The 13,764-nt window shown below is 38.5% G+C and overlaps 1 protein-coding gene across 3 annotated transcripts in view; it reads left to right on the forward strand.

Annotated features, from left to right (window-relative positions):
• Window positions 1-13,764, forward strand: part of BRWD1 (bromodomain and WD repeat domain containing 1) — a 110,314-nt gene that overhangs the window by 62,216 nt on the left and 34,334 nt on the right. For all 3 annotated transcript variants that reach the window (XM_077818397.1, XM_077818405.1, XM_077818414.1), the window contains exons 30-33: window positions 3,594-3,749; window positions 4,050-4,170; window positions 11,067-11,192; window positions 12,245-12,323. In XM_077818397.1, the coding sequence (XP_077674523.1) occupies window positions 3,594-3,749; window positions 4,050-4,170; window positions 11,067-11,192; window positions 12,245-12,323 (482 nt within the window). The remainder of the gene's footprint in view (window positions 1-3,593; window positions 3,750-4,049; window positions 4,171-11,066; window positions 11,193-12,244; window positions 12,324-13,764) is intronic.

Genomic DNA, 13,764 nt, shown 5'->3' on the forward strand with positions numbered 1-13,764 from the left:
GTCCTACAATCATGGGGCTAAATTTAAGTGGCGAGTCTCATGTGAGACAACCATACACAGACTCTATATATGCCCTGCCTGTTCACAACACTAAGAGTCTTAAGAGATGGCTGGTAGTGGTCACAGAATGACTTAGATTGCAAGTTGCCCATGTTATCCATGAGTGTACAGACACTAATCAATGCCTTATCCAGGGCAACAGATCCATTCATGACTAGCCAGCTGTGGCAAAGGGTTTACAGTCACCAGTTCTAAATCAAGAACATTTTGGACCCAGTGTTGAAAATATGTTCACCCAGGAGTCAAGACAGGTTTGGTAATGGTCATGAGTAACCATTTATCTCTAATGGCTTTGGATTGCTGGTGTCATGCATCAGTGTTGTGCCCTGAGTGGAATTTCTTAAAATGAGCCTTCAGAAATTCCTTGAGAGATCATGGAAGCATGCACCTGGTACAGTGGAAAAATTAGATGCCATTCTGATCACATCCAAATGTCCCTTTCTCAGCAGCTAAATACAGACCTTCTGAAAGCCAACCCAAATTCCACTCTATACCCTTGCATACTCAATATGGAAGCAAGCCTCATAGGTTGGGGAACAAAGTCCCAGCTCTGAGTACCTAACATTTTAGTTCACATAACCAGCTCTGTCTAACACAAACATAAACATTGGCCATATGGGATTGGACCAGTGGTCCATTGAATGCAGTATCCTGTCTGACAGTAGCTAGTACCAGGTGTGTCAGAAGAAGGTTCAAGAAATCCCACAGTGGGCAGTTATGGTGGTCACAGGGGAAGTTTCCTCCTACTTCCGGTTAGAGGTTGCTTGTGATTGAAGTATGATCGTTGGACTTGATGGAAAGTCAAGGAATCTCGATTGCACTGGATGAAAAGACCAGTCCTCTGCAAACAGGGACTCTTTCATCTGAACCTGGACCAACTACAGTTGAGTCTGGGCATTGGAAGAAAATCAGTGGGGATTCTTCATTAGCCTTGTTGATGCATTTTGGTATCAGACAGAACTCAATCAAGAAACTTTACTCACTGGTCTGGTAAAATTGTTTCTGTGAGAGGGGAAATAGTAAGTTATTTTCTGGGCTGGAACAGACTTTTTTCTATATTTGTACAGTGCCCAGCATGATGGGGCCCTGGCCTCTGGATGCTGCTGTAATACAAAGTAGCAGTGTCTCCACTACATTAGAATTTCTCCACAGTGGTTGATTGGAGTCCTGTGACCAAGCACCATAGCAAATCAGGTATCAGCCTAGTGGTGGTTTTAGGCAATCACAGTAGGCTGTCCATCTGAGTCTCATCAGGGGTCAGGTTTAATTGGAGTGACAAATTAAACTGGCTTGTGGCTGACCTTTCTAGTTGCCATTACCTCAGAAAGTTGCTGTGGGCAAGATGTTAAAATCCTGCATGGTATGCTAGACATCTGGAAACTTTATGGAGAAGGAATCAAGGTTTTCTTTACAAGGTCCCTAAAGGCATTGGGGGGAGGAAAGGGAAATTGTATGAAACACATATAAAGAAAATTTGGAAAGTAGATTTCCATTCTTCTGTAGAGGCATCCTTTGGTAGGAAGGTGCTGCTGGGTTGGTTCCCAAATAATTATTTAAATTACAAATCTGTGGCTTTGTGGGCATGTTTCCATTTCTACCTATTATTCTACTTAAAACTCTGCTGCTTTCTTTCCCCCTCTTACGTTGTTCAATGCATGCTATTTCGCATTAGTGATGAATGAGGAAAGAAGCTGTGCTGCAGAATATGAAATTTAATAACTTTCTGCTAGTAGCTTCTCTCCTCATTCATGCTACCCTGGTAGTCTGATGAAAAGCAGAATATAATTTGTAACATTTAATTTTTTTTCTCTGAAGGGAGAATGAGACACAATTACACTAAGTTTAATATATTAGGTTTGTCTTCATGCTAATAATCGGTTGCCTGGAGTATTTCTGCAGTTTTGGAAGAATTCTTCCAGTGGCCTGAGCTGGAGGGCTAGGCTCAGTCTTGGAGCCTCCAGCAGCAACATTGAGCCACCTCCCATTTCCACTGATGGGGGCATTAACCAATTAGTGATCAGTGAATGAGAGAAGCTACTAGCAAAAATAAAACAAAAAACCCTAGAATTCCTTTAGAGCAGGGGTGGGCAAACTTTTTGGGTCAAGGGCCACATCTGGGTATGGAAATTGTATGGCGGGCCATGAATGTTCACAAAATTGGGTGTTTGGGTGCAGGAGGGGGGTGAGGGCTCCGGTTGGGGGGTGTGGGTTCTGGTGTGTGGCCGGAAATGAGGAGTTCAGGGTGCAGGAGGGGGCTCAGGGCAGGGGGCTAGGCAGGGGTGTGGGTGAAGGCTCTGGTTGGGAGTGTGGGATGGGGATGAGGGTTTTGGGGTGCAGGAGGGAGATCCAGGCTGGGACTGAGGGTGATAACGGCTGGGGCAGGGGGTTGGGGCGCAGGAGGGGATCAGGGGTGCAGGCTCTGGGTGGCACTTACCTCAAGCAGCTCCCAGAAACAGCGGCATTTTCCTCCCCCCCACCCCACCCCCCGCTCCTATGTGGAGGTGCGGCCACTGCCCCATCTGCAGGTGCTGCCCCTGCAGCTCCCATTGGCCACAGTTCCTGGCCAATGGAAGCTGTGGGGGCGGCTCTTGGGCGGGGGGGGGGGGGGAGGCAGTGTGTGGAGCTCCCTGGCTGCCCCTACACATAGGAGCTGGAGGAGGGACATGCCGCTGGTTCCAGGGGCTGCGTGGAGCCACAGCATCCACGGAGCGGGGCAAGCCGGCTGGAGTGGAGCAAGCCCCGGACCGTGCTCCCCGGTGGGAGATCGAGGGCCAGATTAAAACATCTGAAGGGCCGGATGCAGCCCCGGTCCATAGTTTGCCCACCCCTTCTTTAGAGATAGGAACTAGGTACGGTATTTCAGGTGATATACTATTGAGATATATAGCATAATACTCAGTATTTTTCATGCTATTCTTTAGGCATACTAACATCTGTTAGCTTTTTTGATCTCTGCTGCACTGCGAGCAGACTTGGTACTTGTCCTTTGAGTGGTCACTTAAAACAGGTTTCATTGTAGAACACAACATAATTGAAAGGAACTGCTAGTTTTTCTGTTATTCCATGGAACATATGGTATTACCCTGCATATCGTGAGTTCTTTATACGCTCAGTTACCCTTACTGTGCTAAGAAAAATGGTGTAGCTGCACTAGGACTACCAACGGTGTAAGGTGTAGTGTAATCAAAAATACTAACATCTTTTGCTAGTGGACATGTGCTTATCAGGCCTAAATTTAAACAGACAGTCTGTAAATGCAAACATTGTTAACAGCTACTTATATACAGTTTCCTTCGTTAAAAACAAAATTGGCCATTCGTACATTAACCTTTCTTTGTTGCAGATGAGTTTTTAGAATACTCTGCCATCTAAAGACATTTTGTGTTCCTAAACATCAAACTCCCCATCTTATGAGATTAGGCAAGATTTTACATAGTGTCAAACTTGGCAAGCATATAGCTTATTAAATTCTCATTTATTCTTTTGTTTGTGTTCTTTCTTCTCTCACCTCCCCATTTACTATAAAACTGTAGTTGATCAACCTGAGGAATTAGGAGCTAGTCTTTCTGTAACTTCCGAAGAAATGGAGAAGCTACTATACAAACCCCAAGAGGGAGAATGGGGGAAAAGATCTCGAGATGAAGTATGTGAGCAGATTATCAGTGGCATTGATCAGCTTCTGAATCTTGGTGAGAACACAGAAAATTAGGCAGTTCTTTGCTCTCATAGCAGTAAACTTTTATAAATTGGTATCTGAGACATAGTGCTGATCCTTTTTTAAAGATTTATGATAAAGTACTGTAGTTTTGTGTGCGACCTGGTATACAACCTTTATCACAAATCTATATTCAGGTTCATAGGTTTATACATAACCTGTTTTGTTAATCGTGGTTATAGTAGAACAGTGTGAATGCTTGTATGAAAATCCATATGTATACAGGCTTTGAATTTGTTAGCTCAACTAACTGAAATATTACTATTTTTGACAGACATTTCAGCAGCTTTTGCTGGTCCAGTTGATCTGAGTACATATCCAAAGTACTGTACAGTGATAGCTTATCCAACGGATCTTTGCACTATTCGGATGAGACTAATCAACCGGTTTTACAGGTTAGTCTACTTTAGCAGTAGAAAAGAGGAAAACTATATTATCTTCACTAAGTTTCCATCAAGTTAAGTGACCTACAAAGATCTAAATATTTTTTTGGACAACGCACCAAAAAGGCAAAATGTTCTGTTTGTAAACACTGAAAATGAATAGCACTATATGAAATCAAAGCTACTAATATTTTATAAGTTATCTGAAAAGTGATTAGTTCTGTAATATTAAAAAAACTAAGATACTAGTTCCTTGTTTTCTCTTCTAGTGATATCACAATTATAAACATTGGTTTAAATTATTTATAAACAAAATTAGTTGAGCTATTTTGGAATAAACAAGCATGAAAACTGCACGTCTGTTTTTTAAGACTAGCAGTCAGGCAATGTAAAGTGAATTTCTGAAGTGCCACACTTGCCATAGATTTGAGGTAAATTTTCTGAAAATGGGACTTAGGCATTTTAGTGACTTAGGAGCCTGAATCTCGTCTTCTCAAACCCTTCTGAAAATGAGACTTGGGTACCTAAGTCGCATAGGTGTATTTGACAATGTTAAGAGTGTTTTAGTTATGATACATGGGGCTTGGTTTTCAGAGATGCTGAACGCCTGCAGTGCCCATTGACTTTAATGGGAGTTGTACGTGCCCAACACTCCTGAAAATCTGGCCCCTATTATCTTTGCATTTTAGTTTCCTCATCTGTAAAATGGTGATAAAACTCACCTTTTGTGAAGTGCTTTGAGATTTGTGGATAAAGTGGTAAATATATGTTTGCCAATTATTATAATTTGGTTAATAAATAGCTATAAGGATTTGGTTAGGAAGTGGTAGAATTAAGCCCTGTACGTGGCCATGCAGCACATCACCTCCATTTGCTTATAACTTGAGTCCTCAGTTTCTTCAAACTTGCAGAGGACCTTTACTCAGTAATGCTTCTTCTCAGGTCGTGATGATAAGGATAGATGGCAGGTGGGGAAGAACCCAGTTGGAAATGGTTATGTTTTAGGACATTGTGGTAGAGAGGTCATATTTTAACAATATTTATTTGTTTTCTTTTCGTTTCCTTTTCTGCTGGTGTGTGGCTTTTTGGTTTTTGGTGGGGGTTCTCTTTTTGGAATAGCACTCCTTCTTCCTTTAGAGGTGACTAAGATAACAAAATACATGAGTTTTCTGTATGCTGCATTCTCAGTACTCTGATATCAAAAGAGGCATCAGGTCTGTGTGGCTCAAAATAGAATTTGATACAATATACAGTACCAATTAAGTAACAGGGTTTTTATTATTTTCAGATGGGTCACATTGTTTTAAAATAATACATGGGCTTGAAAGCTTATGAACCTCCAAAGGAACTCAGGCCAAATGCAGTAGTGTCTGTGCAAGTGAGATTTCAGAACCTGGGGGTGCCAGAATGCTTATTCTGAGCCATCAATATTTTGGATAGCTGGAAAAAAAAACCTGCCATTGTGGATATTACCTTGGAAGTAGTTGGTTTTGAGGACTAACTCGTAGGAGCCTGGCGGGGACACACTTCATATACACATTAACTAATTTTAATGTAGTTTTATCTTGATTTGTATTTTTTTTTTCAACTTAACTGACTCATGAAAGCATTCCACTCAGTGTATGATTGTGTAGTCTGATAGTTGTGGAGAAATATGAAAGTATTTGCACTTTGGTCAGGAATATGCTATATCCCCAATGCTTGACTAGCATTAACATGAATCTCAAAATTGAAAGGGTGGGAGGAAAAAAAAGATTACTGTGTGATGTAGAAAGGGGTACTTATAAATTGTTGGACGCTAAGTAATTTTGTTCTCAAAATTACTAAAAACATTTAGTTTAGAGAAACAAGAAATGGGAGGCCAGCTCCTGCTGTTTCTCTTACTGCCAACTCAGGAGTGTGGGTTCCACTATTGACTCTCAGGGATTCTTCTACATTGCTTAGGGGATAGCAAGCAAACATTTAAGCCCAAGCAAAGTAATCAGTTATTAACCAGGGCTATTTCATTATTAAAGAAAGGAAAAGAAAATAGCACATATGACTGAACACAAATGATAAACTGGTTATTTCTATTACAATCTCTTCTGTATGGCTCTCTATGGAGAGTTTTTGACTGAGATTATGCCCCTGATAGTGAACACCTGTGAAGTGTGCTTTTCTCTTGGTAAGTTAAGACCAAAGTATATTATTTCCCAAAATTATTGTGAATCCATTTTTTAGTATATCCTTAGATAATGAAGAATGTTTATAGATGGACAAAAGTATTTTGTTTCAGGGAATGTGTACCTGTTAATAAATAACCAGCCAATTTATATTTGATAAAGTAAGCAATCTTAAAAACATCTTATGAAGCCCAAGAACATATTTAAATCAGTTACTTAGAAGAAGCCATTTAAAGAGCTGTCTTGTGACAGGCCAGTTAAGCAATATTAAAAATCTAAAATCCAATTAAATCCCCCTTTTTTCTGTTTACCAATGTTTAACCTGTCTCTTCTCATGAATACATAGTCTAATCACTTGATTAACAGGAGAAACTGTTAGTATTTTTAGTTACAATAGCATTTTAGTGTTCCAGGAAATGATTACAGGAGTTTTAAATCTAATCCCTTGGCGGTGACTTTAACTTTCTCTCACCAATCCATGTTGAAGTCTTGGGGTGGTTTCTTCTTGAGTCTTCTCTTTTTTTCCTTCTTTCTTGTAGAGGTGGACAGGATGAGTTATGGAGTGTTTGCTGTTTAAGGAGCATATCAGGGACTGTGAGTGCTCACTTTAGAATCTGAAACCCTTTTTCTTACTTTTGTGAAATTATAAGAAAATACCTCATTCATTCATGCTTGCTTAGATTCAGGTCGGTTGCTCTCTCCCTTTCATTGGCTTCAGGCCTTTGGTTTTGGTTTAGGTGGTACTTTGAGCTCCTGAATATGCAATATTTCTTTATTGCCTTTGTTCTTCTTGTGGCAGGAAAGATCCAGAAAATTCTTAGTTAGTTTTAATATTCTTTTTATTCAGTCCATTTTCTGAGATTTTTTTTTCCTTTTCATTAGTTTGACAGGAAATGAAATTCTGTTTTCAAATAATCAATCTTGTTCTTAATATAAGAGTTTTTAATTCTCAGAACAGCTTTTTAAAGTTATCTAACTCTTAGAAAGTCTTTAGCCTAAGTTGTTGACTCTACATGGCAATTTTTCGAACAATGATTTTTTTTTCTTGTGTTGGGTGAGGGTTTGCTTGTCCGCTGTCAGTAATCAATTAATTCCCCATTGATCTAAATATTTTATGCTTAAATGGCTTCTTGCATTAGTAATTAGTCTAATATCTCATGTCCTTGCTATATTTGTATATAAAACATCTTACTATTCATACTGCAATGTAGTTGCTGAGCCGACTAGAGGGGATGCCATTTTAGATTTGGTTTTGGTGAGTAGTGAGGACTTCATAGAAGAAATGGTTGTAGGGGATAATCTTGGTTCAAGTGATCATGAGCTAATTCAGTTTTAACTGAACGGAAGGATTAACAAAAATAAATCTGCAACTAGGGTTTTTTATTTCAAAAGGGCTGACTTTCAAAAATTAAGGAAATTAGTTAGGGAAGTGGATTGGACTGAAGAACTTATGGATCTAAAGGCAGAGGAGGCCTGGGATTATTTTAAATCAAAGCTGCAGAAGCTATCGGAAGCCTGCATCCCAAGAAAGGGGAAAAAATTCATAGGCAGGAGTTGTAGACCAAGCTGGATGAGCAAGCATCTCAGAGGGGTGATTAAGAAAAAGCAGAAAGCATACAGGGAGTGGAAGATGGGAGGGATCAGCAAGGAAAGCTGCCTTGTTGAGGTCAGAACATGAGACCAGCTAAAAGTCAAGTCAAGTAGAGTTGGACCTTGCAAAGGGAATTAAAACCAATAGTAAAAGGGTCTATAGCCAAATAAATAAGAAGAAAACAAAGAAAGAAGTGGGACCACTAAACACTGAGGATGGAGTGGAGGTCAAGGATAATCTAGGCATGGCCCAATAGCTAAACAAATACTTTGCCTCAGTCTTTAATAAGACTAAAGAGGATCTTAGGGATAATGGTAGCATGACAAATGGGAATGAGGATATGGAGGTAGATATTACCATATCTGAGGTAGAAGCGAAACTCAAACAGCTTAATGGGACTAAATCGGGGGGCCCAGATAATCTTCATCCAAGAATATTAAAGGAATTGGCACCCAAAATTGCAAGCCCATTAGCAAGAATTTTTAATGAATCTGTAAACTCAGGGGTTGTACCGTATGATTGGAGAATTGCTAACATAGTTCCTATTTTTAAGAAAGGGGAAAAAGTGATCTGGGTAACTATAGGCCTGTTAGTATGACATCTGTAATATGCAAGGTCTTGGAAAAAATTTTGAAGGCGAAAGTAGTTAAGGACATTGAAGTCAATGGTAAATGGGACAAAATACAACATGGTTTTACAAAAGGTAGATCGTGCCAAACCAACCTGATCTCCTTCTTTGAGAAAGTAACAGATTTTTTAGACAAAGGAAACACAGTGGATCTAATTTACCTAGATTTCGATTAGGCGTTTGATACCATGCCACATGGGGAATTATTAGTTAAATTGGAAAAGATGGGGATCAATATGAAAATTGAAAGGTGGATAAGGAATTGGTTAAAGGGGAGACTACAACGGGTCCTACTGAAAGGTGAACTGTCAGGCTGGAGGGAGGTTACCAGTGGAGTTCCTCAAGGATCGGTTTTGGGACCAATTTTATTTAATCTTTTTATTACTGACCTCGGCACAAAAAGTGGGAGTGTGCTAATAAAGTTCGCGGATGATACAAAGCTGGGAGGTATTGCCAATTTAGAGGAGGACAGGGATATCATACAGGAGGATCTGGATGATCTTGTAAACTGGAGTAATAGTAATAGGATGAAATTTAATAGTGAGAAGTGTAAGGTCACGCATTTAGGGATTAATAACAAGAATTTTAGTTATAAGCTGGGGACGCATCAATTAGAAGTAACGGAGGAGGAGAAGGATCTTGGAGTATTGGTTGATCATAGGATGACTGTGAGCCGCCAACGTGATATGGCTGTGAAAAAAGCTAATGCGGTCTTGGGATGCATCAGGCGAGGTATTTCCAGTAGGGATAAGGAGGTTTTAGTACTGTTATACAAGGCACTGGTGAGACCTCACCTGGAATACTGTGTGCAGTTCTGGTCTCCCATGTTTAAGAAGGATGAATTCAAACTGGAACAGGTACAGAGAAGGGCAACTAGGATGATCCGAGGAATGGAAAACTTGTCTTATGAAAGGATACTCAAGGAGCTTGGCTTGTTTAGCCTAACTAAAAGAAGGTTGAGGGGAGATATGATTGCTCTCTATAAATATATTAGAGGGATAAATACCGGAGAGGGAGAGGAATTATTTAAGTTCAGTACCAATGTGGACACAAGAACAAATGGATGTAAACTGGTCACCAGGAAGTTTAGACTTGAAATTAGACGAAGGTTTCTAACCATCAGAGGAGTGAAGTTTTGGAATAGCCTTCCAAGGGAAGCAGTGGGGGCAAAAGATCTATCTGGCTTTAAGATTAAACTCGGTAAGTTTATGGATGAGATGGTATGATGGGATAATATGGTTTTGGTAATTAAATATTCATGGTAAATAGGCCTAATGACCTGTGATGGGATGTTAGATGGGGTGGGATCTGAGTTACCCACAAAAGAATTTTCTGTAATAGCTGGCTGGTGAATCTTGCCCATATGCTCAGGGTTTAGCTGATCGCCATATTTGGGGTCGGGAAGGAATTTTCCTCCAGGGCAGATTGGAAGAGGCCCTGGAGGTATTTTGCCTTCCTCTGCAGCGTGGGGCACGGGTCACTTGCTGGAGGATTCTCTGCTCCTTGAAGTCTTTAAACCATGATTTGAGGACTTCAGTAGCTCAGACATAGGTGAGAGGTTTTTTGCAGGAGTGGGTGGGTGAGATTCTGTGGCCTGCGTTATGCAGGAGGTCAGACTAGATGATGATGGTCCCTTCTGACATTTGTATCTATGATATCAGGCAGTTATTATATGAAGGTGTGCATTTTGATACAAAATAGTTGGAAAAATACATTAAAAGAAGCTTATACCATCTTAAGCATTTGAGAAACAACAAAGGTTTTCAACTTTAAGTGGAAACATGAGTTGGAAGTAAGCAGTGTCTTGTGTAAAACGTTTCCCCCTGTAAATGTTATCCAAGTCTGAAGAACGAAGACAAAATAAATCCATTTCAATAAGGATATTTCTAGAAATCTTTTGTGGGTTTAAAATCAGATTTTTCTTTGAAAAGTGTGGGGTTAGGTTTTTTTCGGGGGGAGGGAGCTGAGAAGAGATGGAATTAGGCTCACTTTACCTCTGGATTTGTTTCTCTAATAATCCAACCATACAGTCTGTTCATAATCAGGTTTCTTCCTAAAAGTATTTACCTGGTTTGTCTACTTGATGTTTGCTTATCCTTGGGAGATTGAAGCAGAAAGCTTCCGGAATTTCTTTGATCAGCTTCAACATTTTGTAGCATAATTAGCTAAACATGTATATTATGTTTTCAATAATCCTGGCAGTAACATTCTTTTAACTATACCTTAATATTCAGTAGAGGTGCAAACAAGTTGGTAACTACTTAAACTATTTTATCATTTTTGCATCAATTTTGAAGTCTCTCTCTCCTCCCCCCTACAGCTGCCACTTCTCTGGCTAACCCTGAATATTTTATGCTGTTTTCCATATGAATTGTTTTAATTGAGATTAAGGTGGGGTTCTATACTATAGGATTGCCAGTTTAGTATACTAGACCTAATAGGGACAGATATTTACTGAGTTATTTTTCTTTTCTTCACTCCTTCTTTTTAGTATTAAAAAATGTTAATTTGTTTTATAATCTTAAAGGAGGATCTCTGCATTGGTGTGGGAAGTCAGGTGCATTGAAAGTAATGCCAGCACCTTCAATGAACCTAAGAGTGCTATTGCTCGGTCTGCTAAGAAGATCACTAAACAGCTGTTAAAGTTCATTGAGTAAGTCCTATTTCAGTCTGAATATAATTGTATACATATTTCATTTACCTGGGTTGGAGATAGCACTTGAATTTCTCAATTTTGGCTTACTCCGTATTTTTATTGCAAAGAATATTTGAAATCTTCAGAAACTTTCACGTTCTAAACATTTCCTGAACTATTTATCAAACTAACTTTGAAGCATCTTGAGATGTCTAGTAAAGGGACATTTTTAGCACTCCTATTTAATCAGCATTTATTAATATTCGAGATTTGAGAAAGGTCATTCTATAGAATTTGTTCATGAGAGAACTTATAGCTGCAAGCAAAGGGTTCTGCTCATTCCCACACACCATCTGAATATAGTTTCATTAGGCATTTAGAGGTAAGTCAGTTTTACTGTTTGTCACACACAAGTATTCTCTACTCTTTTAATCTACCTGATCTGGTGTATTTGAGATTTTATATTATTTTTCACACTATAGAAAACCTGTAGGGTCTCCTGTTTTATCTAGACTAGAATTAAAGACCTCATCCAAAGGCTAATCAACAAACTAGTGCTTGTAAACCATCTAGCATGGAGATGTTCCAATCACAACAAGTTACTATTTGTCCTACTGAAGACGTTAATCTTAAAATGCTTTAGCTGACCTGAGAGAAATTGTTAAACATGTAATACATTCTTTCCTAAATAGAGAATTCAGAACGTTTTATATCCCTTCCTTTCTCAATCATTACCACCTGCTTTTTCATTGGAAAAACTTCCAGCCGGCCACTCTAAATTCAGTTATAAATCTAAAGTTAGGAAGCTGAGATGGCTGCATATTATAATATATGAATTAGCTAGCAGCTTCTGCAGAAATCATTTGAAATTGGTAAAAGGCATTTTTAATTAAATTATGTTGCCAATGCCCTGTTTACTGAGCTTAAAATGCCTTCCTTAAGCATGCCTTTTCAAACTTTAAATTCTCTTGAAAAATTATTTTCCACCGTTCATATGTGTTTTAAAGTCTAGAAAGTGGTAACCGTTTTTCCATTATTCATGTAGTAAAGCTTTTAATTCTACTTTACAGTGATCCAGTTTGTACAAACATATTTGAGCTTAGTAATACAACAGAAGATGAGCAGGACTCTCTTGATGCTGCTGATCTGGTAATAAACTCGTTTTTTTATTTTAAACAAATATTCAAAGTAGGAGTTTATTAGCTGTGGTCAAGTAGAACTGTAAGTCTAGTTACTAGCAGCAGCAAAACTAATTTTAAATATTTTTTAAAACCTATACTTTTATAATATGCCACAATTACAAACGTCTGGGTTATAGACATATACCTGCTTCATATCCATATATTTTATACATAATTTTTATTTATATAATGGCCCAGTCCATTATTTGAACTTCCCCAAAGTTTGAAGATGTTTGGATCTGGTATAGGTAGATATACCATATTTCATAACTATATTTCAATAATTGTTGAGTTGTGGATATTTATATGTAAATAATATTGCACATGGAGTGTACATTTTACAGATAAATCACTGTTATCAAGTGTAGTATTCTTTTCCTTCCCTCCCCTCCCCCCCATGTGTGTGGCTCAGTTGCTCCATACCTATTATTACATGTGTAGTATATACATATATTACTACATCTGAAGACACATTTATTGAATTATATGTAACTCTGGGTATTTTTTTTTAATTGGGGTAAAAAAATCATTATATATTTAAAAAATGGTAATGCCAAGGGTTCAGAACACGAAATTATAGATGTGATGAGAGCCATTACTGTTTGATATAATTACATTCATACTTTTGCTCTGAATTCTTTTCTTTATTTAAAAAAGATAAAATTGATTATTGATTACTGCATTTGATTATGCAATATAAAACTAACAAATTCACTTCAATATTTGAGAATAGTAGTCTAATGCATTTATTATAATGTGGTGAGCTGTTGATAGCAATGCATACAGTGTGTACATTTGGAGTGCCACCTTTTGGTATATTGGTAGTATACATAAAATTAAAAAATAGTATACTACTTTTACCAAAAAGACATTTCAAGTATTTTTTATTCCTAAGCAAAAGTTTTTAAAAATGCTGAAAGGCACATGTTCTCTATTCAGGACTAAGACCAGGGAAACTCTGAAATTCAGTCCATAAGTGACTCTTACTACTCAAACCATGAAAAACAGTGTTTCTCCAGAGTTACTTTTGGTGGGATTTTCATGCCTGATAGTCTTTTGCTTCTGAGCCAGACAGGCAAAACTTGAAAAACTGTAAGATTTTTCATCTGCCACACATAGTCTCTCATGCCCTTTAGTGCTTAAAGTTGGTGGTATTGAGCCCTGGTTTGTCATAAGGTATCCTTTTTATATAAAAAGCATCTGATAAGAGGTACCAAGAGTGCAAGCATCCTTCTGATGCATCAGTGAAACCCCCAACTCTGTGTGCCTTTGCATCAAGGCCTCCAGTATCATCCATCCATTGAGGTTCAGGATATGATGCTGGAGCCAGGAATGTTGAGTATTGATTTGTGTTTAGGGTCCTAAATAAGTCACTCCTCATTTGAGGCCTCCTTAAAGGCTACAGTATC

Source organism: Eretmochelys imbricata, chromosome 1 (assembly GCF_965152235.1).
Source record: "Eretmochelys imbricata isolate rEreImb1 chromosome 1, rEreImb1.hap1, whole genome shotgun sequence".
NCBI lineage: Eukaryota > Metazoa > Chordata > Testudines > Cheloniidae > Eretmochelys > Eretmochelys imbricata.